Source organism: Talpa occidentalis, unplaced genomic scaffold (genome assembly GCF_014898055.3).
Source record: "Talpa occidentalis isolate TD23 unplaced genomic scaffold, MPIMG_talOcc4v2.1 talOcc4.7, whole genome shotgun sequence".
NCBI lineage: Eukaryota > Metazoa > Chordata > Mammalia > Eulipotyphla > Talpidae > Talpa > Talpa occidentalis.
The window spans coordinates 105,750,964-105,778,496 of NW_023605083.1; the positions used below are offsets into that span (position 1 = coordinate 105,750,964).

At 43.3% G+C, this 27,533-nt stretch overlaps 2 protein-coding genes across 4 annotated transcripts; one reads left to right on the plus strand and one right to left on the minus strand.

The window, feature by feature from the left end:
* Positions 1-184: 184 nt before the first annotated feature.
* Positions 185-3,509, minus strand: LOC119231125 (C-C motif chemokine 15). Of its 2 annotated transcripts, none has more exons than XM_054688811.1 (4): positions 3,292-3,509; positions 1,866-1,921; positions 1,282-1,396; positions 185-510 (listed from the first exon to the last, which is right to left on the minus strand). In XM_054688811.1, the coding sequence occupies exons 1-4, from the start codon at positions 3,368-3,370 to the stop codon at positions 443-445; spliced, it is 318 nt and encodes a 105-aa protein (XP_054544786.1). In that variant the 5' UTR covers positions 3,371-3,509; the 3' UTR covers positions 185-442. The 2 variants fall into 2 exon arrangements, with proteins under 2 accessions (XP_054544786.1, XP_037348682.1); XM_037492785.2 differs by having other exon boundaries at positions 189-510; positions 1,883-1,921; positions 3,292-3,503.
* Positions 3,474-27,037, plus strand: LOC119231124 (C-C motif chemokine 3-like). Of its 2 annotated transcripts, XM_037492784.2 has the most exons (7): positions 15,450-15,551; positions 20,822-20,975; positions 23,885-24,045; positions 25,324-25,555; positions 25,678-25,891; positions 26,446-26,560; positions 26,930-27,037. In XM_037492784.2, exons 5-7 carry the CDS (start codon positions 25,816-25,818, stop codon positions 27,018-27,020), a joined length of 282 nt encoding a protein of 93 aa, XP_037348681.1. In that variant the 5' UTR covers positions 15,450-15,551; positions 20,822-20,975; positions 23,885-24,045; positions 25,324-25,555; positions 25,678-25,815; the 3' UTR covers positions 27,021-27,037. The 2 variants fall into 2 exon arrangements, with proteins under 2 accessions (XP_054544785.1, XP_037348681.1); XM_054688810.1 differs by lacking the exons at positions 15,450-15,551; positions 20,822-20,975; positions 26,446-26,560; positions 26,930-27,037 and adding an exon at positions 3,474-3,491 and having other exon boundaries at positions 25,678-25,803.
* Positions 27,038-27,533: the final 496 nt, after the last annotated feature.

Consider the following 27,533-nt stretch of genomic DNA (forward strand, 5'->3'; position numbering starts at 1 on the left):
GCCATCCCCAACAACTAGATGAATTTCTGCTCTTCAGGTGATCTTTGAATCAGTTTTCTCATTAATACATTAAATACATTGTTGACATAGTCTCTCTATATTTGAATGCATCATGCTTTTAGCTCTAAGAAAATCGTGCTATGATTTCTCATTTAAAAAAAAAACAAAACACCACCAATAGCCATAAATCCAAAGTTCGGCAATTCCCACAGTTTCTTTTTCTTCATAAAGTTCAAACATAGTTAATTGAATACTCTTTATTAATGCATTGATTTTATAGCCAGAACAGAATAGTAATTGCTGCTTTTAGAAAAGTAATTCAGGCCAAGAAAGTCCCAGGAAGTATTGAGGCAAGAGAGCTGGAGGTGAAGTGAGGCACCTAGTATCCTTCTCTTCAATCAAGTTCATTCCCATTCTCTCTGCTTCCTTGATTTCAGGGACATCATGCAATCCAAAACTCCTTTGCCACGCCAGTCTGCACAGACCGTCTTCCCCTTCTTGGTGCGGAAGCTGGGGAGCAATGGGGAGAGAGATTGCAAATCAAGGAGGGTTCAGCAAATGGGGATGGGGAACCCCATCTTCCCTGCCCCCTGGTTCTCTACTCAGCCCAGTCTGCTCTTCCCCTTCTCTTCTACAGGAACTCAGGGTATTTTCTCTCTGAGACCCTCCTTCAGCCTCTGAGTCCCCCTTAGTGACTCATGAGGGTTTCCTTGGGGAGGCTAGCTCCTGCTCTCAATTTCCTTCCCTAACCTCCCTCCACTGGGAGCCTCTTATACCTGATTTCCTGCAGGATTCTAATGAGGACACAACCTCTCCCTGACCTGGCAGGATCCAGTGGGACTTTTCCAGAAACTCATTTATTATTAACTTCTTCACTCCTTCTGGATTATGAGCATTGAAATAAACCAGAAGGAAAAAGAAAAATATCGGGTGGCTTCACTTATAGGAGGAATGTAGGGGAACCAAATTAGGGACCAAGAAAAAAATTAAAATAAGTTAAAAAACAAAATTAACAGGCAACTATTAATCAGAGACACTCTGCAGGGAAGGGGGAGGGAGGGGGATCAAAACAGGGGAGAGAATGTGTTCTCACACAAGGAACTATCCTGATGGTGCTTGGATGAATTGGTGATGGGAATTTTGTGGGGACTACACCTGAGAGGAGAAAGCATGCATTATACAAAAAGGAAGAATGATGTAAAATATATATACAAAATTAAATTACATTAAAAAAAAATTTCTGCTCCCTTTCCAAGACAGGACAATGAGCTTGGCACTTACATGACAGCAGACCTGGGACACCCACTGGACGTTTCAAAGTAATCCTCCATGAACGCACATCGGATTTTTTGTTTGATGAGGTTGAAGCAGCAGTCAGCAGCACTATATAAAGAATCTGTAAGAGAAAGTTCTCCTTTTAAAGACAACTAGACCCTTTTTTCCTTGGAAGTGCTGGGGAGGATGAGAAGGGACAGGGCTTGAAAGGGATGTTTGCTTCCTCTGCTAGCACTTGCTGGCATCTCCTTGCTTTACTCTCCTCAGTTGAGCTGTGTGTCTGAAGGCACCCAGGCAGGGACACAGCAGGACCAGGACCATTTCTCTCAGAGGGGGAAGGGTCTAATCCCTGCAGGAGACAGCAGAGAACACTGTCTGCCCCAGGGGAGCTGACTCTCGGGACAGGATGGCCAGGGGGAACAGTGGTCATCCATGGAGGAGGGGCCCACAGCCCCTGCTGTTCTTCCTAGGAGATGTTCACCACCCTCCGGACTCTTCCCCTCTGCCCTCTCCTTGTAAACACGTGGGCTGAAGTCATTGGGCAGATCTGTACTCACAGGTTTATATGCCTATGCCATATTTAAATATACCATAATTAAACATTTACGCTGTGAGAAATGAAGGTCCTCCGTCGCCATCTTGGGTTCTGTTTGGGAGAAACAGACAAGGAGAGGAGAGAGATGACTGGGAAGCAGTTGTGTCTCAGAATCTTCAGCTATCTCATCCCTCAGCCACCATCCCATTTTCTGTTTCTTACTTCAACGACTTTAATACCTCATATGAGTGGAGTCACATGGTATGTGTCCTGTTAATGCGTTATCTCAGTTATCATAACATATTCAGTGTTCATATATGTTGTAACATGTGCCAGAATTTCCTTCCTTTTTAAGGCTGAATAACATTCCATTGTTGTATCTACAACTTAAAAAAAATCTGTTCATTTATAAATGGATGTTTGAGTTGCTTTCACCTTTTGGCCATTATGGATATTAGCATGGATCTACAAATATTTTTTTATGTGCTGCTTTCAGTTTTTTGGGGGGTATATGCAGAGCTGGAATTGCTGGATCATACTATATTACCTTAGGAAATCTGAAAAATGCTGCATTCCTAAATACATCTCACTCCAAAGGTTTAGATAAGAGATTAAGGAGATGTATTATGCTAATAAGGCCAATACACCTAAACTTTTAGCTCATTTCTTATGTAGTTCATATGTGTTATATTTAATGAGGTAGTGTATATATATACTTCAATATGCTTAATGTGATGTGGGGGGGGGGCTTGCACAGTAAAATCTTAAATGATCTTATCTTTCCATAACAGCTTCCTAATGAGCTCATATCCTAACTCCACCTCTCACTAGCTGTATGATCTTGAATAAGTTATATGAAGTTTCTATGCCTTAGTTTTCTCATTTGTAAAATGAGAATATTACTATTATGCAAAATTATATAAATTGCTGAACATCTACTCCACCAGGTTTTCAGGAGAATTCAATGTGCTAATATCTACAAGACACTTAGAACAGTGTCTGCTTGCATCTAGGAAATAGTAGATATGTAATTTTTAAAAATAAATAAACACAATGGGCAGGTGGACTTGGGTGAGTCGCTTGCCTGATTTGTCCCATTTCCTTTCTAAAATAATAGCTTTATACTAGATGACATATAATAATTTTAATATTCTACAATGTTAAAACTAAGCTTCTTTCTATAATTTACAATTTAAAACAGTTCTTTTGATCTACCACTTAATGGCCCTGTGTCAGCTAAGAGAAGGTATCAAATGATTCTAGTGATGCGAAGGGAGAGAATTGTTTCTCCAAGTCAGATCAGTTATCTTTATACAGTTTTTGCCAAGTTTCAGGGACTGAAGCTGCTTTTAAAAAAGTGTCAAATTCACATCCATGAATGGGACAGGGAGCAATCACAAGAGGACAAAGGTATCTACTGTCTCCTCCCCAGATCAAAGTTACTGGACCAGACCACCAGTGAGAAGGCTCATTGAACTCACCATGATGTATGTTCTGGAGCTCGAATCCGAGGGCAGCTGCAAAGAAGAGGAAGGAGAGGGCTGCTGCAGAGAGCTTCATCGTCCTGTATGCAGGCAGAGCTGGCCTGTGGACTCCTGTGCGCTCCGCTCCCTGATTCCCTGGGACTCCAACTTTGTCCTGTATTTAAAGAAGAGGAGGATGAGGAAGTCACAGAGCAGAGGTCAGAATGCTGTTCTTTGCCCATATGATAGTCAACATGCTATTTCTAAAAAAGGGAACAAGGCTGGAATGCAATAGGAAGTAGAGGGCAAAGAATGACTTGAGCCGTTCCCAACTGCCGTATGGATACAAACAGAGTATTTTACAAAGGATCTTTCCCCTAGGAGACTCATTTCATCCTCTAAAGCAAAGTTGTTTTTTTTCCTACCTTCAACTGCAAGAATACCTTTTACAGGGTAATGATCAGAGTGAATGTTCTAACATGTTAACAAGGTCACATTATTCTTCATGAAGAACCCTGATATTTTACTCCTCTCCTTGTCTCAGCACCCCCCCATCAAATCCTGTAATAAATACTGTTGATTCTACTTTCAAAAATATGTCCAGGATATTACTGTTTCTCACCACCTCCACCCTCTCCACCCTGTCCAAGCCATTCTTGTCTCCAGGATTCTTGCAAAAGCATCCCTGCTTATCTCTGTATTCTGCCTTGCACAGCCTTAGTCCATTATCAACACTGCAACCATACTGATCCTGTTAAAATAGAAATCATATAAGTCAGTTCTATTCAAAATTCTCCCATGACTTTTTAATCCCACTCAAATTTAAATCTCAACCCTTATAAAAGTCCACAAGTCTTTATGTGACCTGGTCCCCGTGCTTTCTTTTTTCACATCTTACTACTCTCCTCACTCTTTCTGCTTCACTTCTCTAAGTGCTACATCTAATTCTTTCAATGTATGTCTGTTCTTCTAGAACATAAACCACAAAAGGATTTTTGTTTGTATCTTTGTTCACTGTTGTTTCCCCAGTGTTTGGCATATGGTAGGTTCTTATCGTAGTCTGGGCTCCCCTGAATGCAGAGCCTGAGAACTCTTGGGTGAAGCTAGATAATTTGGAAAGTTTTCTTAGTAGAGAGATTGGAGGATTGTACTAGTTGGGGGACAGGGATAATGCTTGATTCTGCTGGGATATTTTGAAGAGTCATGAAGTTATGTCTCAGAGTATTTTGTCTGGATTTTATCCCCAAACCACTTTTTAAAAAAAAAAATTATTTATTTATGCATACAAGAGTTGGGATACAGGCCAGAGGTGCAGGGGGTGAGAGGATTCACCAGAGACAGAGTGGGGAACAGAACAGGCAGACTGACCAAAGTACACTGCTGAGGGGAGCAGTGGGCGAGTCAGGAGAGGTCTGCTGCACAATGTGGGCTGCTCCCTGGGTGGCCGGAGACCGAACTTGTGCTATAGAGGCTGCACACTGCTTCATAGGTTGTGTCCTGACCACTTGCGCCACCAGAGAGGGCCCCCAAGCCACTTTTTAAGGAAGGTCACAAATTCTTTAACACCTTTCTCAAGGATTAGTGGATCTATGCTGTCTCCCTTGGAATGGAGGAGGACTGTGATTGGTTCAAACAATAAAGTGTGATATGTGACCTCTGAGGCTAGATTGTAAAAAGCCATGTTGACCTTGTTCACTGGAATACCTGCTCTTGGCGGCCCCAGTCACCATGTAAAAAGACTGACTAACTTGAGGTTGCCATGCTGGGAGAAAACCCAGGTATTCTGGTAGACATCCAGTGAGCATAGCTTCAGGATACCAGCCTAGGTGCCAGACACAGTGGTGAGGAAGCTCTAGATATCAATTGTCCAATGTAATAACTTCTAGCCACTTGTGGCTGCTGAGCACTTTACTGGGGCTGGTCTAAACTGGGATGTTCTGAAAGTATAAATTACACATTGGGTATCAAAGATTTACTACCCCTAGATAAACTATCTCCGTAATATTTTACATTGATTACATGTTGAATGATAATATCTTGGATATACTGGACTAAAGAAAATATATCATTATAATTAATTCATATGTTTATTTTCACTTTTGTAATATGGCTGCTAGAAAATTCAAAATCACATTTGTTACTTGCATTATGTTTCCTCGGGACCCCATTGCTCTAGACAAACCCATCCATTTGAGTTACTCCTTGATATTTGTGGCAAGAATAAGATATGGGGCTGCTAGACCCAGACTGAGATCCCAGGCATCATGGAACAGAAACAAGCCATTCTTGTGCCCTGCATGAATTTCTGACCCATAAATCTTTTGAGTAGAAAATAATCTTTGTCATTCTGTATCACCAAGCATTGGGTAGTTCATTACACAGCAATAGATGATGATAACAGCCATTCATTGGCCAGTGGTGGATTGCAGATTAACTTCCTCACACTTCTGATTTGCTCATGCATGTGTGTTCTGTTCTTGCATGTGTTCCATACCTCAGGATCAGAGAAGCACCTGGAAGGGAAGCTAAAGTTGTAAGGTACAGGCTGATGTACGACGCCTGCATGAAGTTTATATAAATCTCAGTAAACAATGGCTCATCTCCTGTTCTCTATGCTCCCCCTGTCTCCTTCCCATCCCTAGAATCCAGCAGAGCATAATCCACTGTATCCCAGAGAGCCTGATGTTGCAGCATGGGAACCACAAATAGATCACTGGGAATCATGGAGAGAGGGGCTGATCCTACATCAACCCCTTGGTTCCTGTGTGTTCTAAATACTGGAGATATAACATAGTACACAAGAATTTGGTCTAGTGCAATACTGCATTCTGGAAGATAAGTTCTAACCTGATGTTTGTTATCCCCTTAGCTAAATTATTACCATCTTGTGATTCTCTTGGTCTGGCTACGTCTGAATGATTAAGTATATGGTGATACCAGTGGGTCCCATAAATGATTCACATCATTTGTGATAAAAGGCATCCCTTAGCTTAAGGCAATGTTGTGAAAATATCATACTATCTTAGCAGGCATTCTGTAAGTCCTTGGATGATTGGACTGTCAGAAATATTACTGGTAGGGAAAACCCCCCCATATCTGGAGTAAGTGTTGATTCTGCTAAGGTTGAATTGGCCTCCTTTGTAAAGTGGTAGGGGTCCAGGGTGATATGGCTGTATTTTCTCCTTGAAGGTAGGTGCTATGTTGAGACTTGACATATATTTCTGCTGCTAGTAGGTTTGGCATTCAGCAGTGGCAATATCTCAATGGGCCTTGATGAGAGAGAGCCCCTGTTGGATTCCTGCATAACTTCCGTCCTTACACCACAGCCTCTCTGTGTGGGCTTGTTGCACTAGCACCGTTGTTGAGGGGAGAGGTTGACTGACTTACTTCCACAGGACAAATCATTCTATACATATGCTCACTCAATATTTCCTTCACTGAGTCATTTCCATTGGGTTTGAGCCCCTTTAATCAAGAGTACTTGTTGAATATTTCCAGTTTGCACATGCGTGAGTATTATGCAGGCTTCCCTAGGCAACCTAGAGCTCTGCATCAGAGCATCCCTGCTGCAGGAAAAGAGGGGTATGTGTGATGATCAAGCTGAGGTTGTCAGATCATACTGACATAGAGCTGCAACAAAGCCTGTGCAGAACAATTGGCGTAGTGAGTAAGATATGGAGCTGATAGAATGCAAATTGTATCCAGAGGTATCTGAAACAGTGTCAAATATTTGTTCAGCAAAAAACAGATGGTTTCACAATATGCTGCCATTCCTTGACCTCCCCAATGAGAAAACATTTTGAGTGGTTTTGGCGTACTTCCTGAGTTTTTCATCATTTTCACTTCCCCCTGCCACCAAGCATCATTGTTGACATTTAAATATCAGATCAGCTCTATTTGTTACTAGCTTGGTATAACCGAGGGTGTAGGCTGTGATACTCCACATCTGCTTGTCCAGCCTCAGGGGGCTTCCAAGGCTAAGGCCAATAATAACAACAGCCAATGCTTATTGAACATCTACCGTGTTCCAGAAACGGTGCTGTGGCCTGGTTAGCTTTATCTTAATAGATATACTTTCCTAAAAGATGTCATCTTTAAGTTAAAGAACAACAAAAAAAATTCAAAGAAGCTAAACAACATTGGGAAAAACATTTAAAATGGGAGCTAGTAGCATTTTACGTTCATATCCATTAAAGCAATATGTGATGCTTGTAATTAGTAAATTTTGGTCAACTAGCTCATAAAATTGAGAATAAAACCCGAATTCTTGTCTTTAGTTTAAAAATGTGCAATTTCATTAGAGTTTGGACAAAAGGAAAGCTAAATGTGGGAGTCCTATCTGCCATTTTGAACTGGGCACACCATTAATTTCCAGCCTTACACCAAGTGTTCGTTCTCTTTATAGAGAGATCTTTGACCATGAATTCTTGGCCAGTTAATAAGAGCCTATCAGAAGCATCAGGAAAAGCGAACTGCTTCTTCCATCATCATGTAGCCTCTGGAAGCCTACTGGGGAAAGGACTTCTAAATTGACAAGTATGTCTGGAAGGCTACAGTACAAGGCCTTTATTTCTGGCTATAGGTGGGGTCTCTGGAACCAGAGGAAACATTAAAATTGAAGATATTTATGCCTGAGATGAAACTGAATTCTATCTAGACAAGACATGTGCTTGTATGTACAAAGCAAAGGATGACACACTGACTCCTGACAAACCAAAAAAACCAGAGTCATCTGGGGAAAGGTAGCTTGTGCCTATAAAAACAGTACCATGATGGGCCTCTCCGGTGGCGCAGCAGTTGAGCGCTGGGTTGCGAAGCTGCCCGCAGCCTCTGCAGCACCGGTTTGATCCTCGGCTGCTCCCCGGCCACCGGAGGAGGGTCCCACATGGCGCACAGACCTCCCCTGCCGCCCGCTGCTCCCCTCAGCAGTGTACTTCGATCCTTCTGCCTGCTCTGCTCCCCGCTCTGGCTCTGGTGAATTCTCTCACCCTCCCGCGCTTCTGACTGTACCCAGTGCATGTATAAACAAACAAACAAATAAATAAATAAAAAACATGCCTCTATAAAAAAAAAAAAATTAAAAAAAAATCAGAGGGAAAAAAAAAAAACAGTACCATGGTTTGTGCCAAATTTCTAAATAAGTTTCCTAGTAAGGCTGTTCGATATAGGATCTGTGTGATGCTTTACCCCTCAGGGATTTAGAATTATTTATAAGTAAATAGAAGTATGGCTTTTTTGTTTTTTTTTTTTTTTAAAGAAAAAGCAACTACCTACCCCTTCAAACAATAAAATGAACTAATAGCAAAAGTAAATAATAATGGGAAATTCTGTTTTTACTGCTTTTCTCAGTGCAAATTTATTAACTTCCATAAAGCAAAAAGTAATCTAAAATCCTCATTGCAATTCTAATATGCCCTCATTTGATAATTCACTAGTGAAATGCTAGAGCCACCTGCAGGTCATTTCTCTTTGTACTCATTTCTTCCTTCATTATTAGTTGTTGAGTAAGAGTAGGGGAAGACACAACCCTAGTGACATAGAGTGCGAGTGCTGACCTAGGCTGATGAAGAAAAAAACTTCCAGCAGTCTCCAAGCCCACCTCCTCCCATGGAGAGGTATTGGTGTCTAGGCAGCACTGATGACCATAGGGAGATGCTCCAGGAGAGATCCTCTGCTCGTGAGTTGCTTCACAAATTTATAGGGAAGTTAGGAGGGGGCAGGGAGAACCAACTGGTCATGTAGTATTGGGAAATTTCAGGAATGTCTTATTGGGAAGAGAAACATCTAGATTTTACATGTCAGTTGCCCAGGGACATTTGCATACCAATATAGATATCACCTTGTCCTATAGAGTAACTATTTTAAGTTTCATGGGCCACACTGTCTCTGTCACACCTGTCCAACTCTGTATAGGAGCAAAAGCAAGCATGGTAATTTGTAAACTAATGGATATGACTGTGTTCCAATAAAAGTTTATTTACAAAATAGCAGCAGGCTGGATTTGGCCCGAGAGCCATAGTTAACTGACCCTTAACCTAGAAGCCTGGATCCTGCTGACTCTAGAAACCTAGAGGCTGATCCAGTTCATCTTTAGGGTAAAATTGAGAGTGAGTAGATGCTGCCTGGTCATCTCTTAATTCACCATCCAAGACTATTTGCCCTCAAGGAGCAGTCTTTTAATGAGCAGTGACATTAAAGAAATGGTCATATATGATAAACATAATTGCGAAGTAAGTTAAGAGTATGAAATATTAGGAGCCTCCCTGGTGTAACAGGGGTTCAAGATAGCATTATCAAGCTATCGCCAGCCACTGCAGCAGAGTTTGATTCCCAGGTTGGCCAAGGAGCAACTAACATGGCGAGGCAGACCTCTCCTGCCTTGCCCACTGCTCCCCTCAACAGTGTATTTCAGTAGATCTGCCTGTTCTGCTCCCTACTGTCTGATGAATCTTTTCACCACCCCGCACACACCTCTGGCTTAGACCCCAGTTCTTGTATGCATAAATAAATAAATAAATAAATAAACAAATAAATCTTTTTAAAAAAGGAGTTATTAAGTATTAGTTGTAGGATTTTATGAAACACAATAACTGAAGACTAAACTTACAATAGGGAAAGATCATTTAGCTGATACATGAAGGGTAGGTTGGGGTTGATTAGCTATGAGTAGATGGAACAGAAATCCTAGGAGAAGAAACAGCATATGCAAAGGCCCTCAGGCAAAAATGAGGATAGTGCATTCAGGTAACAAAAGCAGTTCAGTGTGACTGGAACATTATGATAAGGGAGAGGGTGAAGAAGGATGAGTCTCAAGAAACAGGCAGGAACCCTTAAGGGGCATAGTGACAAAGTAAGGCAGGTAGTGACAAAGCAAGTTAGTGTGGCTCACATTTCTATGGTTCCCTGGAAGCTGTATCCTGAAGAGCAGGTAGATAGATCTGACACCATCACCTGTTAGCTGCTTTAAGGAAAAGTAAAGAAGAGAAGGCATGGATTCCTCCCCAGTTTAGTCTTCCTCCTCTAGGTAGATGGAGAGGGTCTGAACTGCCTACTTTCTCCTGACAAATCAAGAGCATAAGTGGGGAATAGTGTCTCTCCCCATGGCTTACATGTTCAGCGAGGGTGGGGCATCTAGATGAATACCTCTGAAAGCCTTCTCTCTCCTCTTGGCCAACAGTTGGCTTCTGTGTGTGCATGGGAAGGGCAGGGTGCCAGACTGTGACCTTTGTCTACTGATTTAGCAGAGTATCAGGTGTGGGCAGGAGGATGGAAAAGGCTGACTGGTAACATCTCTTGGTTCTCTTTCTATGCCAATTCCTGGATGCCCAAAACTAAGTTACTGCTGACATTGAGTCATCTGACTTCCATGCTTTGGTAAGCAACATGTACCCTCTTCCCGGAACTTCAGTCTTGCTTGACTGACTCTACTTCCCCTATTCAAGGGAGGAAGGCTGGTGTGGGGGAGGGGAACTGAGGGAAGATTATGGCTCAAAGATTTTTGTTATTTTTTTTTTTGCACATTGGCACATGCAACTATGGTGCTGGGCCACAATACCTCAGTGTCCTACATTTTACTGTTTTCTAACTGATCCCAAGGGCACCTTTGTTAAATGCTGAAGATCAGATCCTTTGTCTACAACTCTCCCATCCCATTCTTCCCTAGATGTCTGCTGCTGCCAGAGAAGGAAGTGGGGTCTGTCTAGTCTGAGTGACCGTAATTGCTCCCATGTTGACTTGCAGTGCGCGCTTCCTTTTCAAAGTGCAAACAAAGGATTAGTTACTAGAAATTCATAGGTATAGAATCTTTCCCAGAACAGAGGTAGCTACCTCTCTTCTAAAGTTATAGGATCTTTCTTCTCTCCCCCTCCTTTTATCCACAGCTGTTCACTGCTTGCTATTCTGTTCTCTTCCCTTGCTACCTCCAAGTGATCTCTCTCCTGAATATTATTTTTATTATATTTTTGCTTTTCTTGTAGTTTGATGACATAGATTTGACTCTTAAATAATGTATTTTTAGCTTCCTATGTTTTTGAACTCTATGTAAATTAATATATGTACCCTTGCATGGTTTTCTCTCCCAACATGATGCTTCTGAGATTCACCCTCTTTCCTGTGTTTAAAGTACACTTGTTTTCACTCCTGGTGATAGTTCAGTGTATGAATATACCACGATGTCTTTTTCATTCTTCCCTCTTATCTTTTTGCTAAAGCCAGCAGCAGGCTGTGCTGAGTATCCTTGTGCCATTGCCTGGTGTGATGTGCCAGGAAGTAGGGTGTATCCAGGAGTGGCTGTGCACACTTTTGCTATACAGGGTGACAACAGCCTTCTCCAAAGTGAAGGACAAATTCACATTCCTGCTAGCTGTGTGTCTATAGCAGTTGCTCCACATCCTCTCTATTAATACTGCTCAAATTTAATATTTAGCTAAACCTGGAGGGAGGGACACAAGATGTAGGGCAGGGGCTGAAATCATGTTGTTTCCAAACCCAGAACTGGGTACTCCAAATATATATTTCTGGCTTGATGGTTTTCTAGAATATTTTTTTAGACCCAGCTCATTGTAGCCCCTGAAATCCCATGTGACTGAAGGGAAAATAGTGAGGGGAAGCAAGAGGGGGCAATGCAGTCTCTCAGGACATTTAGTAAATAACACAGTTTGAAAGTGGAAAGGAATGAGAACCATAACATAGCATACATAATTTAAAAATAAATGTGCAGAGAGCACTAGCGTATGTCTGGAGTGGCTTCTGAGATCATAGAGACCTTTGCCTGGCTCAGGTTCCTGTGCCCAATCTGCTCACATCTCTAGCACTCTCCTTGCTGGCTCCAGAACCCTAGGGATCTTATTGCAGTGTCTAGACCCACACCTTGCTGGGGTTGGCACAGACCTTTCTAGTTTCTGATATGGTGGAAGCAGACCTGACTATTCCACAATTTGTGTATCTAAGCACCACTTGATGGACATTTGGGTTCTATTTAGAATAAAGTTTGGGGATATTTTGAATAAAACTGTTATAAGCATTTGAGTACAATGTTTGGCTATAGAGATGAAAATAACGGGAAGTTGGGGAAAGCAAATATAAAGGTCCTGGATAAACCATTCTGGATAGAACCCTGACCATGTCTTCATTTAGGAGAACTTGACATGGAGTTCTCTCTTCATTTGCACCCCAGACCCTCTGGTAACCCGTTGTCTTCAGTGCCATTAAAACCTCCTCTGGATGGACATTTATTTCAATTCTAATAGTTAAGGAAGACTAAAGGAAGAAAGGGGAAAACTCTTTTAGAAGCAAAATGATAATGTTCAGTACACTTGGGTGTGTAATCTGCTGGTTACTTATTAATTCATTGTTGAAATATAAAGAACATTAATGTTTGTATAGGTTGTTAATATCTTATCTAAAATTGGAGAAGTAGTTGTGGATTTCCTGTGTACATTGCAGAGTTTTGGTGAAATTTTATGAGTAATTATTCTCTTCTATTTTCCAGCATTAGGCAATGTCATTCCCATCTGTCTTCTTGCAGTTTCTTTGTGTAAACTACGAAGATGTTGACTGGCATAGTTTCTGTTGCAAAAAGCAGTTGTCTTGTTCAAAAAAGACCATGCCATAAGCCCCCTCTGGGGATGATATTCCATGGAGATGGCAGGATTTGCCTACACTCTCTCTATCCGGTTCTTGAAGTAGGAGATTGAACAGAGGAGAAAGAAGCAAATCATTGATAAGGGCAGGGAGTGTTATAAAGGCAGATAACTCCAGGGGAAATATTTGTAAAGATTAGGGGTGCCATCAAAGACAGAGAATTCTTCTCAAAATCTGGTTAGAGTCTATATGGTCAATGTATTTGCTGAGGTGCCCTGAGTATACTGGATATGAGTAAGTGCAGGGAGAGAGATGGCCAGAAGAGAGACATGTGTGCACTCGGTTTGATAAGCATGAGTCAAATGAAAATGCTACAGTAGATAGAGGGACTTGACTCATCTTGGCTTTACCCAAACAGGAGGATGATCTCCTGGTTAGCTGAAGGCAGAATGCACACATAATGAAACAGGAAATGTCATGTTAAATCTGTTTCAAGTGGAACCTTGAGAATCAGGAGCCTGAGGGTAAAGAGCATGGGACAGGAATCCAGGTTTAAGTTTTTACACTGCTAACTATGTAGCCCTGAGGAAGTTAACCTGGGTTCACCGAACTTCTGTTTCTTCACTTATCAACTGGGGCAACAACAGATATGTTTCATGGTACTATTTTGAGGAAAACATGAGAAAATTCATGAGCATTCATAATTCATATTAAGCTCTCAATAATGTAAGTCATTATTCCCAAGAAAGTTTGATATATTTTGAAAAAGGCAAAGGTGAACATGAAAGAGCCTTTCGTTTCTATTTTTGTCCCTGTAAAGTGCCGATTTTATTTTAATTATGATTTAATCTATAACATTTTTGGTTTTGGCTTTCCAGGATGCTATCTCAATTATAAGCATGCTTATGTTTGTAGTTATAGTGGCATGCTTGTCTTCTCTTTTTTCCTGTCTTTTCTCACTTCTCCAAATTATATAAACTTACCCTGCTTTCCTTCTGATCAGTATTATTGATGTTCAAATAAACAACCAACACAGTTGTCAGAGGCTTACCAATGAAAACATCTTTATCATTCAAAAGATTATAATAATAATACAAAGACTAAATATTTGTTGAAAAATGAGTATTTATAATTCTTGTTTGTAGATGGACTTGGTCCAATATCCAGAGAGAAGATTTAGCACAATCATTTAATACCACAATGTCAATGTGTGGTGTCTTATAGAAAACAATTCAAAACTGGAAATATATAATAGAGATGAATAATTTAAATAGATTAAAATTAATGTAAAGATGGTTCTAGAGTTTGGTTAGTGGGAGGTGCAGCTTATAACCATAAAGAGATAGTATTTTGAGCTGAGGGTGCCAGTTTTCTGGCTTAGGTCCCTACTCCCTAATCTACTGATGGATTTGACTTTCTGGATCCATCAGATTCAGCTCTAGCTTCCTAATGTACTGCTGGATCCAGGTATCACTGGGATTGAAGCAGACTAGTCATCCTGTTGAGTTTGGAAGTTACGGAGAAGGACAGAAGAATTAGGATGGACACAGCCAGCAGGTACATTTTGGGGCCACAGTGTTATGCCTCCATCCCTCTTTATGACTTGACATCTCAGCAAAAAGTTCCCGTATCTCAGGACCCCCAACTTCCCTGATATCCTCATACAACCTCCCTCCTGCTGTCATTTTGTCTTCTCTCTTCTGCACTTGGTCATCTCCTCTTATCACCCTGCTAACCCTGGAATGGCTCAGAAAACACCTCAGCATCTCTGATTTGGGCCAAGGTATCTGTGTATTTCCAAGACAGTGCCTGGTCTGCCTCCCTATACTCATGGATGCTGCTCCTCTCCCCAGGGCATACCAATTTCACTCCCTGTGGGGGTGAGCAGGAGGAATGATCTTTACATAATGCTTGACTTAGAGCACCAGCTGCTGGTCTTATAATAGTCTGCTACAAAATATTGAGGGACTTCTGGGGGAAGTAAGAGAAGCAACAGGAAACTGAGAAGTCAACACCAACTGTGAAAGGCATAGCAAGAGACTAAATCACTAAAAAAAAAAAAACAATAAGGAAAGTCAGCTTCTTCCTATCTCCACCCCCGAAAAGGTCAAAAAGTACTAAAAAGTTGTAGCATTTTTTAAGAGTTCGGAACTCCTAGAAATTTCCTCATATCTCCATTTTGGATTTTATTCATACCCTTTAGGGGACTTAGTTCACTAAAATGTCTTATCTGGACTTCCTTCTTGTTTTGGGAGGGAGTTTCAGCTAACCCATGATTCACAACACAACAGACAAAGCTAGTATATCTTACATCAAAAACAACATGGCTCTTGGGAATAACTGACATGAATTTAAATTTACCTGCCTAAGTGGGAAATAAATAGTCCTGGAGTTTGCCTCAGACCAATTACTCAATGAATTATGTCTCAATTCTTTATCTAGAAAGTGGAAATTAATCTCCCTTCTCTCTCTCTCTGAACTACTGAGTAGAATATGACAATGTGGATCCCTTTGAAAGAAGAAATTGACCAGGGTGATTCAGATTTCTATGTTGGGTGCTCTATTTTCATTTTGATTCAGATATCTTGGTCATCATGTTTGATGTGATCTCATCCAGGGCCAGAGAGGGTGACATCTGAAACAGACAGAGGGATGACACTCAGGGAATCAAGGAGGCCTGAGAGCAAAGGGCCTTGGTAAGTGTCAAATGCCTCCATGATGTGGGGCAGGTAAGGGTGTCTGGGTTGGTAGAAGTCATGACAAGACTTGGGTACTTGCAGCTGACTCTTCCTTCTTGGGTTTAAAACATTACCCCTTTTCTTTATATAGAGAGGGGTCAGATGAAAATTGGGGTCAGATGAAAACTGAGGTCAGATGAAAACTGAGGGTGAGTGGATTTTAATCATAATGTTGGTGTCATTCTGTGAGATGCATAACCTAGGAGTTGTCAATAGCCTTTGGTTAGCACAGGAATTCAGAATCTCAGTAAGAATAGCTCCACTTCTCCATTGATTGATGACATGTCTGAAGGAATTATTTCCTCAGTTCATTGAGATTGTTTTGAAGAAAGTATTTCCCTAATTAGTGGGTCAGCAGGAGTTGGTATCACCATAGACCTGTTTCTACGCATAAGATCGAAGAAGGTGATGTTCTTTCACAACTTCTCTAGTCAAACAAGTGTGATATGAATATGACGCCACAGCAGTCCATGTCATAAATAACTCACTCTCTGGGTGGAAGATTCACTTCTAAGATGACTTCCTTTGTTTTGAAGAAAGTATTTCCCTAATTAGTGGGTCAGCAGGAGTTGGTATCACCATAGACCTGTTTCTACGCATAAGATCGAAGAAGGTGATGTTCTTTCACAACTTCTCTAGTCAAACAAGTGTGATATGAATATGACGCCACAGCAGTCCATGTCATAAATAACTCACTCTCTGGGTGGAAGATTCACTTCTTTTTTTTTTTTTTTTTTAAAGATTTATTTATTTATTTATTTATACAAGCACTGGGTACAGTCAGAAGCGCGGGAGGGTGAGAGAATTCACCAGAGCCAGAGCAGGGAGCAGAACAGGAAGAAGGACCGAAGTACACTGCTGAGGGGAGCAGCGGGCGGCAGGAGAGGTCTGCGCTCCATGTGGGACCCTCCTCCGTGGCCGGGGAGCAGCCGGGGATCGAACCAGCGCCGCAGAGGCCACGGGCAGCTTCGCAACCCAGCGCTCAACCGCTGCGCCACCGGGGAGGCCCAGGAAGATTCACTTCTAAGATGACTTCCTTTGTCATCAGTGCTGGGCCAGCTTGAAGGACAGATTCAGTTGGGGATGGCAACAGGACCTGTCTGCCCATGGCCCTTCCAAAATTTAGGGCTGAAGGTTGAGTGTTGCTGGTGAACAAGGTGGAAGCAGGATGGCCTTTTATGACCTAGCCACAAAGTTCATATCATTGGTCAAAGCAGCAACAAACCTGTCAAGATTCAAGGACTTAGACCCTTCTTCTCCATGAGAGTCAAAGAAATTGTGGCTATGTCTTAAAACCTCTACAATATCTTTTTACCTATAATATTTGTATTTTTTCTTACTGCTGTTGTAACAAATTACCACAAACCTAGTGGTTAAAATAACACAGATTTACTATCCTACAGTTCTGAAGGCTAGATGTCCAAATTGGTCTCACTTTTTTTTTAAAAAGATATATTTATTTATGCATATAAGAGCTGGGGTACAGGCCAGAGATGTGGGGGGTGAGAGGATTCACCAGAGACAGTGGGGAGCAGAACAGATTGACTGAAATACACCGCTGAGGGGAGCAGTGGGCAAGACAGGAGAGGTCTGCTGTGCCATTTGGGTTGCTCCAGGGATCGAACTCATGCTGCAGAGTCTGCGGACAGCTTCATAGGTTGCGTCTTAACCCCTTGTGCCACTGGGGAGGCCCTCAAATTGGTCTCACTTTGTTAAAATGAAGGTGTCTGCAGAGATACATTTCTTTATGGAGCCTCTCATGGAGAATCCATTCTCTGGTCTTTTTGGCTTCTAGATGGTGCCCGCACTTCTTGGCTGTGACCAGCAATGGTTCACACAACGTCATCTGACACCAACACTCCTGCCTTCCTTTTTAGAAAATGTGATCACATTGGGTCCATTCAGCCAATCTGGAATAATTCTACCATGTAAAGTTAGTTTATAGCACTCAAGATCCCTCTTGGCAATGTATCATAATATATTCACAGCTTACAGGAACATAAGAGCTAGAGATCTTTTGGGCAGTGGGGCATTTTTCTACTTACTGTGCTATTTCAGTCAATATCTTTAAAAATAAGTAGTGAAGAAACACAGGCACAAACCATTGCTTGTTTGCCATCTGTGTATCCTCTTCATTCAAGTCACAGCTCGTGACTTCTGCCCATTTTCTAATTCAACTATTTGTTCACTGTTGACTTTTGAGAGCTCAGTGCATGTTCCAAAAGCAAGTCCTTTGTTAATAGGTGGTTTGCAATTATTTTCTCCCATTCTGTAGCTTGTCTTTTCGTTGTCTTGACTTCTGACTTTTGATGAAGTCTAATTTATCTGTTTCATTTTATGGATGTTTTTTTTTTTAAAGATTTATTTTTATACAAGAATTGGGGCACAGGCCAGAGATGCGGTGGGGGTGGGGGGGGGCGTTGAGAGGATTCACCAGAGACAGAGCAGTGAACAGAACCAGCAGATGGACCGAAGTACACTGCTGAGGGGAGCAGCGGGCGAGACAGGAGAGTTCTGTCCCGCCATATGGGTTTCTCCCTGGCGGGCCGGGAATCGAACTCGTGCTGCAGTGGCTGCGGATAGCTTCATAGGTTGCCTCTTAACCCCTGTGCCACCAGGGAGGCCCTGGATTATGGTTTTGGTGTGAATTCTGAGAACTCTTTCCCTGTTCCTAGGTCCTGAATATTTTTGTTTATGTGGTTTTTTTTTCCTTAGGGTTTAGTAGTTTCATGTTTTATTTACATTTAAGTTTCTGATTCATTTTGAATTAATTTTTGTGTAGGGTGTGAGATTTAGGTAGAGGCTCATTTTTTGTTATGAATGCCCAATTGTTCCTACACCATTTATGGAAGAGACTATCTTTCCCCCTTTATTTCTCTATAATGTTTGGCAGAATTTGCTTATGGAGTGAGCTAGGCATGAAGACCTTTTTTGGGTGGGAGGGGATTTAAATTATTGATTTAATTACTTAATAGGAGTAGGATAATTCAAATTTTCCTGATCTTGTTATGTAGTCTTCTTGTATCAGTAAATTTTATTTCTGATAAGGGAGAAAAGAGTCTTTACTCCAAAGAAGCAGCAAAATTTAGCAAGCATGAACCTGAGCTGGGGGATTGTAGTGGGTTTGGATTTTGTTGGAGTTTGATCAAAGAGGTTGTAAGGGGCCAGGAATGGGCCACAGGGTAGGTTTTCTGATCCAGCAGACCAGGTAAAGGAGGAGTCAGAGTCCTCAGTGGTTTTTGCAGGTCTTTTATTGGGGTTCACCAGGCATATGGCAGGCAGGGGTGCTGGGGGGCCGGGAGGCTGGCAGTCCTCCCAGCCCCCAGCAAACCCTCACTATCTGGGCTCTCCGGCCTTCTCTTGGCTTCTGCTCGGCTTCTGCTGGCATCGCTGTGACACCACCCTTAAAAGCACAGTCTTAGCCCAGGTGAATCCCATCTACCTATGCCCACACCCTACTTCAGGTGCCCGCCATCAGGCATGCATTCAGGACCTCAAAGATCCATCATCTATCCTGATGGCGGGAAGGCAGAAAAGCCTGACATTTTCTTTACCCTACAGTCCACCCCCTCAGGGTTTTCTGCCATATAGTCTTCATATATACAATTTTCTTAACAAACATAAACACTGCAACCATGGCCCACAAAAGCAAATACATCACAATATAACAACAAAATACAACAGAACACAAATAAGTCCAGGCAGGGCCCCAACCTAGTGGCAAAAGACAATTATTGGTACCAGCAGATGAGCCACCAAATCTGCTGCCGAAGGCACTGCTCATATGAGGGAGGGGAATCACTCACGGCATCTACTATAACACACCAGGAGCCGTCAGGCTTCCTGGCCTTCTCTGGCTCTAGTCTCGGCTAAAAGCCACACACTGCATCCACCCCCAGGATGCACTCACTCTGGGATTGGCAATTCTATACTGTTGGGGGTAATCACCAACTGTCAGGGTTTCTGTCTGCAGTCGCTCCAACATTCGGCCTTCATAGCCACCAATGTGACTCGCAGACCCTCGCACTCAGGCCAACCCACTGCACAAGCACATGGCTTGGGGATACAAACTCTACATTTGGCTTGGGCTCCACCCCAAGCCACGTTCCCCACCCGTCCCCCAAGGACGGGTTCCTCAGCTACTCACTTGACAACGAGCAGGGCATCACTCACAGGTGATTTTACGAGACTCACAGGTCTTCAGCATACTTAGGCTGCTTAACAGCCGCTCAAGACTTCCCAAACTTAGCATAAGCACCAGCTTTTGCCTTCTCAGTTGGCTTTTCTCCTCTGCCTAGCTTCTGGGCACACACAGGCTGCTTTTGGCCATCAAGGCCCACTGGCCACCCCCAGATTCTCAAAAAAAAAAAACAACCTGCCAAGGTCCTCCACCTTCTGGTGGGATTGTCAGTCCAAGTTCATTAGTCCGAGTCCATCAGTCCAAGTCCATTAGGCCAAGTTCGTTGGCCTCTCCCTGAATCAGCACTGGCAAGCTCTGAATCGTGGTCCTTTCTTTGCTGATGATTCTTGCTGCCTCATGGGTCGTTGGCTGGTCCTCTCAGGTGTCTCCTTCACTCCAGGTCTCGTCCTGTAGCTCCTGGACCTTGTCCACCTTCTGTGCCACCATGACGCCTCCAGCGTGGTCACAGGCTCAGTCTGCTATTCCTTAGTCCCTCCAGGTCTTCAGAGGGCTCCATACCTGTCTGCATGGATCATCCTGCCGACTTACGCCAATTGTAAAGGGCAGGACTGACCACTGAGCAGATTTTCTGATCCCATGCAGACCGGGTGAAGGAGGAGTCAGAGTCATCAGTGGTGTTTGCAGGTCTTTTATTGGGGTTCACCAAGCATATAGCAGGCAGGGTGCTGGGGGGCCGGGAGGCTTGCAGTCCTCCCAACCCCCAGCATAATCCTCACTATCTGGGCTCTCCGGCCATCTCTCGGCTTCTGCTCGGCTTCTCTCTCGGCTTCTCTTTGGCTTCTGCTGGCGTCCCTGTGATGCCGCCCTTAAAAGCACAGTCTTAGCCCAGGTGAATCCCATCTACCTATGCCCACACCCTACTCCAGGTGCCCGCCATCAGGCATGCATTCAGGACCTCAAGGATCCATCATCTATCCTGATGGCGGGAGGGCAGAAAAGCCTGACATTTTCTTCACCCTACAGAGGTCAAAACACAAAACTGGATAAGGTAGAACTTACTAACTTTGGGTACTCTTTCTGGATACAGGGTATGACTTCCTGGAAAGAAAACCTCCTTCATTAACAAATGTGGATGAATCTGGAGAGAAAGAAGAGGAGCAGAAGGCATGTTTGCCTCAGCTGTGAGGAAGTGGGAATCAAGAACCCAAGAAAAGCCAAGTCAACTTCTACCCTCTGAGGGGGTGAGCAAGAAGTTGATAGAAATGCACTGCCTGGACCTACAGAGTTGGGCACAAAAGGAACCAAGGAAACAGAGCATTTTTTCTTCATTTTGGAATTTCCACCATGGTCTTATTTTCAATCTCTAGCTCCCTCTTCAGGGAATATAGTTATTAGAAAAGTTGGCCCTTGTTCTGTCTCTTTTAGTCTATAGAGACATTTCTCAGTGAAATGCCATATTCTGTAAATCACCCAAAGGTAGATCTCATTGGGAGAACTGAGGGGATTCTACACTTTGACTCACCCTAGAAACCAACTGCAACTGGCTTTTATCTTATTAATGACTGAATTAAGCCTCAATTTCCCAACCAAAAGATGGGTCCTAGCCCTAATTTACCTCTTAGGCCCAGGGATTAGTCCAGAACATTTTGAAAACTTCTGATGTTCTTAGCTCTCACTTAGGTTTAGATGTCTTTTCAGAGCATTGGGAAACAAGTCCAAAAGAAAGGAAGGACAAGGATTGAGTCTTGTGGTACAGAAGAGACTTGTGAGCTGAGGTGCTGGTGAGAAGATGGACCAAGGCAACCATGAAGCAGGCAGAAGAGAGTGGGCAAAGCCAGGGCAGGACTGGGCACTCACTGCTGCCTACATCCTTCTGCAGTCCAACCCATGAGCTTCCCCCTTATCGGCAACAAAGACCATGAGGAATTGGAGCCTGGGAGTGTCGAGGGGGAGTCATTACATGGTATCATGTTATGAGTTGCACATCCAGGATGCCTGGGGTCACACGGAGGTTCAGGGTCTACAAGAATAGCTCAATGGCTCACTTGTTGGGGTTGATTGTGTAGAAATGTTTTGAACAGTAGAGTGTGTAGGGTAAGGAAAAATGTCAGGCTTTTCTGCCCTCCCACCATCAGGATAGATGATGGATCCTTACAGTCCTGAATGCATGCCTGATGGCGGGCACCTGGAATAGGGAGTGGGCATAGATAGATGGGATTCACCTGGGCTGAGACTGGGCTTTTAAGGGTGGCGTCACAGGGACGCCAGCAGAAGCCGAAAGAGAAGCCGAGAGAAGCAGACACAGAGAAGCAGAACCACCAGAGAACGCCGGAGAGCCCAGACAGTGAAGACTTGCTGGGGTCTGGGAGGCCTGCCAGCCTCCCAGCCCCTCAGCACCCCTGTCTGCCATATACCTGGTAAATCCCAATAAAAGCCTGCAGAAGCCACTGAGGACTCTGACTCCTCCTTTACCCGGTCTGCTGGATCAGAAAACCTGCACTGTGTCCCTTCCTGCCCCTACAGGGTGAAAGGCTGTTAGTGTTAGAGCTGTGAGTGCATGGAGAGATCTACAAATTAATTCCTACCACCGAACAGATCTGATGCTCTGCTAAAGCTTTTCTGACCACATAGGGCCATTCCTCCAGTGATGACACAGCATCCTGGGCACACTGTTCATAACTCCACCGCACCCTGGTTGAAAAGGCCATGACATCATGTTGAGGACCATGCTTCTGAGGAAATGATTAACCACCAAGGGAGAAGTTAAGAGTGATTGTCAGTGGGGCATCAAGCCTAGCTGGTTCCTTCTATCAAGAACAGAGCTATCCATGAACTGCATTGTTCCCTTTTCCCTTCCACAGAGCAGAATTTTCAGAAGTTTTCTGACTGCACAGATGTGACATATATGATGTTGCCATAGAGTCTTTTTTTTTTAATTTATTTATTTATACAAAGCACTGGTTACAGTCAGAAGCACGGGAGGGTGAGAGAATTCACCAGAGCAAGTGGGGGGAACAGAACAGGCAGACCGATGAAATACACTGCTGAGGGGAACAGCAGGCGCGGCAGGAGAGGTCTGCACGCCATGTGGGACCCTTGCCTGAGGGCCGGGGATTGAACCAGTGCTGCAGAGGCTGCGGGCAGCTTCGCAGCCCAGCGCTCAACTGCTGCACCACCAGGGCAGGCCCGCCATAGAGTCTTAAGTAGCCTGAGCCATGTGTCTGATCTAGACCCAGATGGGCAGAATGAAATTGGGGTGGCCTGGAATACAGCCATGGCAAGAGTGACTGGTCGACTTTCTAATCACTGTTTTATTCATCAGGCATTCACAGGTCTCTGCAATCTGCCATCACTACATTCCACAATAGGGATGGACACGGGCATGCAGTGGCTAAGGGGTGTCTATACAGAGCAGGGGCCTTAAATGTCCTTATTTTTTGATCCAGAAAGTCCATAGCTAGGATGATATCTTATGGAAATAACCTCATTTATAGAAAAAGATTTGTGCATATAGATGTTTGATATTGTTAAAAACAAATGTTGAAACCAGTCAATATGCTATTGTACAATAGTGCATGGTGATATAATTCACTACGTTGATGTTGAGTAAATTAGGCAACTCTTAAAGATACCAGAATGATTCTGAAAAGCTTATCATGTAAGTATGCTTAAGAAAAATACAAAATGATATTTGATGACAATAATAATAATGACAATAATGCCTCTGACACACAGTAAAAAGAAGGAAAGGCAAACAGAAGTTAAGAAAACTTGCCTTTTTTTCTAGACAAGTAAGCCTAGGGAAAAAATGCATTTGAAAGAAAACCAGGTTGTTAATGGTGGGGAGATGTGGGTAATAATTTTTTCTACCTTAAGGTACCTTTAAGCAAGAAATTTTATTTGGATTATAGCTCAGAATTCATAATTGCCAATAGGAAAGATATAGCGGAAAACCTCCCCACATCCTATTTGTACTTGCCTTGCTGCCTACCCACCTTTCAAAAATGAAAGAAGCTTTATTTTTATCTTGTCTATTTTTAAAATTAGCTTTTACTACTTTCAGGGTAATCTGCAGATTATGCTACAAATTATGTTAAAACTTTTTCATTTAAAACACTAACAACATTGCTCTTTCTTTTCTCCTATGTAGAGAGACTCCTTTGTCTGTGGATGAGACTTTGTGAAGATGTGATGCCCGAGCAGCAGCAAGCATTTTGTAACTATGAAGTGACAAGCCCACAGAAGAAAAGCCAACAAAATGATAGGAGAGTGTTTTAAGAAGACTGAGTCCTTGATGACATCATTGAATAGGTTTGTTTCTGCCAGGCAAACCCTGCCTATGCTCATCTTGACTATACAATAAAGAAAAGGAAATGTTTAGGATTTTTTTTAAGAATAAGGACTTCCTTTTAAAATTATTTACTCAGAGGGAGGAGAGCACAGGGGACTGTGGTGATGGTGCATGGGTGCCTTGGGGAAGGAAATTCTATGGGGACTCAATCTGAGAGGGTGGGGGGAAGCAAATATTGTCTAAAAAATTAAAAAAATGATAAATGTTAAAATAAAAAAATTAAAAAAATATTAAAGATAAAAATGATTTACTCAGTTTTAAAGGGCTCATTGTTATTAGAGGTGAATACATCACCATTTAGTTGTAGGTTATCTTCTAATTGTTGCAAATAAACTATGACAAATACTATTCCGCATAAAACTTCCCTCATAACTTTTCTGCATACAACTATCCATAGGATAGATCTATGGCAGAGCATTTTGCTGGTGAAAACAGTAATGACATTTTAAGACTCTTTGTACATATCAAGCCCCAGTTAGCTCAGGTAAGCCAGGGACCAACTGTTTTGAGTCACTCAGACAACCACTAGTGATGTCATTGCTAGGAATGCCTGGGGCACTCACTGGGTGGGCCCTACTTTGGCAAGCCCCCATAGGAATCCTCTCTGCCAGAGCCAATGCTGTGGACCAGCCCTGGTGATTATTTTGGTCACAAGATGCAGCTCAGCAGCAACCATCAGGGACTTTGAGGAAATAGGTTTCTTACTCACAGGCGTTCTGGCAGGTAGAAGGCACATCTAGGGCCACACAGCAAAGTTTAGGGGAGGAGAGAGAGAGAAAGAGCCCGGGGATTTTGCCCTTACTGGGGTTGAGGATTTATTAGGGCTTTGCAGGTTTGCCATTTATTGGTAACTTAAAATTTAAGAGCAGAAATAAAAGCAGGGGAAGGAGAGAACAGGGTCATCCAAACGGTCAGTTATCTAGGGCAGCCAGGCCTTCCTGAAAGGGGAACTTCATGGGTGAGGTGGCCTCGTTCTATTCTACTTATGTAGCTGCCAGTGATTTATTCTAGATGGATGTCTTTGAAATTGATGCCTCCGTAATCAAAACTTAACATCTGGGATTTTTATTATAATCAAAAAGGTAATTATCAGGCACTTACACTTACTATACTATACACTTATTCTCTGTAATATTACACTTATTTTAGAGAATGACGAAAGAGCCAATATCTGAAGAGCAGCCTCAGTCTTGCTGCTTTTGTCGCTGAGGCTCCCCCTATTCTGCTGTCTCCATCAGGGTGTTTGTTGTGCTTCTCAAGGCTCCACAGTGTTCTCAAGTGTGTCCTGTCCAAGCCATTGGGACATCTGGGGTGGATATCAGGAAGTGTGCAGCTCTGTGGATGAAAAGTTTGCTGTGGAGATCTGTTCTTGTGAGAAGGTACCTGCAAACTTGGTCTCAGGGTCAAACCAGCATCGGTGTCACACCGGCATCTCACCTCCTCTCAGTGTGGAAACCATTTTCCCGTCAAGTAAGCAACTAAACCATTCTTGCAAATAACCTGAACCTTTGTGGCAACCCAAAGCCCTCTTTCATGTAACTCACAGCATGACACCAACACCGTGATAAAAACTCCCCCCACTATCTCTCCAGGTCCCCATCTTCTCATACCCAAAGCAGCTTATAAAGAGAAGGTATTTCTTAGACCCGGGAAGGCGGCAACAGCTACATGACCCCAAGTCCCAGCTCTGCTTGACCACCATTTGAGCTCGCACTCTGCTACTGGGCATCATGGAGGTCCCCGCTGCTGTCCTTGCTGTCCTGCTCCTCACCGCGGCCCTCTGTTCTCAGACCTGCTCTGCCTCATGTGAGTCTGGGCTCCCTTGTTTTCCATTTGCTCTGTTCTCCAGTCTCTGACCATGCTGTGGACCATAATGCCAAAGTTTTGAGCCTGAGCCCCCTAAGCAGCCAACTTCAGAGTGACTTACTGAGAATTTTCCTTCCTAAGAGGTTTTAGCAATTCTGTTCTGCTCTGGGAGAGAGGGTGGGAATAAGTCCTTGTCTATGCCTGGGAAAAGGGAGGCCCAACTGGGATTTGACAATAGGTAGAATCTGTGTCCATTTACTTCCCGGCAGTGTAGCCTTGGCGCTCCTCATGAACTCCAGATAGAGCTCCCCAGGAAGAGATAGAAAAAGAAGCAGTTTGTTCAGAAAATGAAACTCCCCATGGAGAAACATGGAGACACCAAACCAAGACAGAGAATGAGAAACACCAAAAGAGAGACATAGAAATAAAAATGTCCATGAAAGGAGAAATGCCAGTGTCCCTCCTGGATCTCTTGTTCCCGTACACCTGTGCAGTGCGTCTGACCTTTGAGAAGAACCTGGCTGACTTATGGTTTTCTGTCTTTCTTCTCACAGTTGGTGCCAACATCCCGACCGCCTGCTGCTTCTCCTATATATCCCGGCGGATTCCGCGCAAATTCATCGTGGACTATTATGAGACCAGCAACCTCTGCTCCAAGTCTGGTGTCATGTAAGAGCCCGTCTTCCTGCCCATGTTGGGAGGGAGACAGAGAGTTCTGGGGTGAGGCATCCCTTTTCTGAGGACCCAGGCTTCTGAGACCCTTCAGAGTACAGGGCATCATGGAGGCTCTTGTGGTGAGATTGGGGCCTGCAGAGAGTCCTGGAGGACCTACCCTGGGCAGAGGGGAGAGTTACTACAGGAAGCTGGCTTTCTGAGGGGATCCCCATATGAGATGCAAGGAAGCTCAGTGAACCCCAAGTTTAAGAAAATATTTTATGATCAAGTGGCTAGGCTCTGAGATGTCTGGGACAGAGAAGGGTGAGGGGTCACAGTGGACCCAGGATTCCTCCCTGTGTAACCCTCCACTCCTCTCCACAGCTTTCAGACCAAAAGAGCCTGGCAGGTGTGTGCTGACCCCAGGGAGGACTGGGTCCAGGAGTATATCACCCACCTGGATCTGAATGCCTGAGTCACCTGGCAGCTGCAAGGGAGGTATTACATCTATGAGGAGATTGGGGAGCAGGCCCCTGAGCTGGGGCAGTGACCCTGGAACCTTGGAAGTCATCTCTTCTGTGGGTCACTCTCCTACCCTCAGTCTCTCTCTGAGGATCTCCTTAACTTCAATTTTAGTTTATCTATCTTATTTAACTTTTGTAATTTATTTCTGTTGTTGAATTGTGTGAAAATGAATATTTCTCTTACATATCATCACAAGTACTTCACCATCCTTCCTCCTTTCTCTTTAATTCTTCTGACACCCAATATGTGGACCAATAAGCGTGATTAGCTCTCTCAGCAGAAATTGTATCATATATATCAAACAACAAATGCTTATTGGGAGGTTTTTCCCAGCACTGCACTCCAAACACTGAAAGCACTTATATAAAAAATGTAAACCATCATTTCTTGTGATGATTCTATTGATTTTGTCTCCCAAGTGATCAGAACCACAACTTGAGAGGAAAGCTGGGGAGAGAGCAAG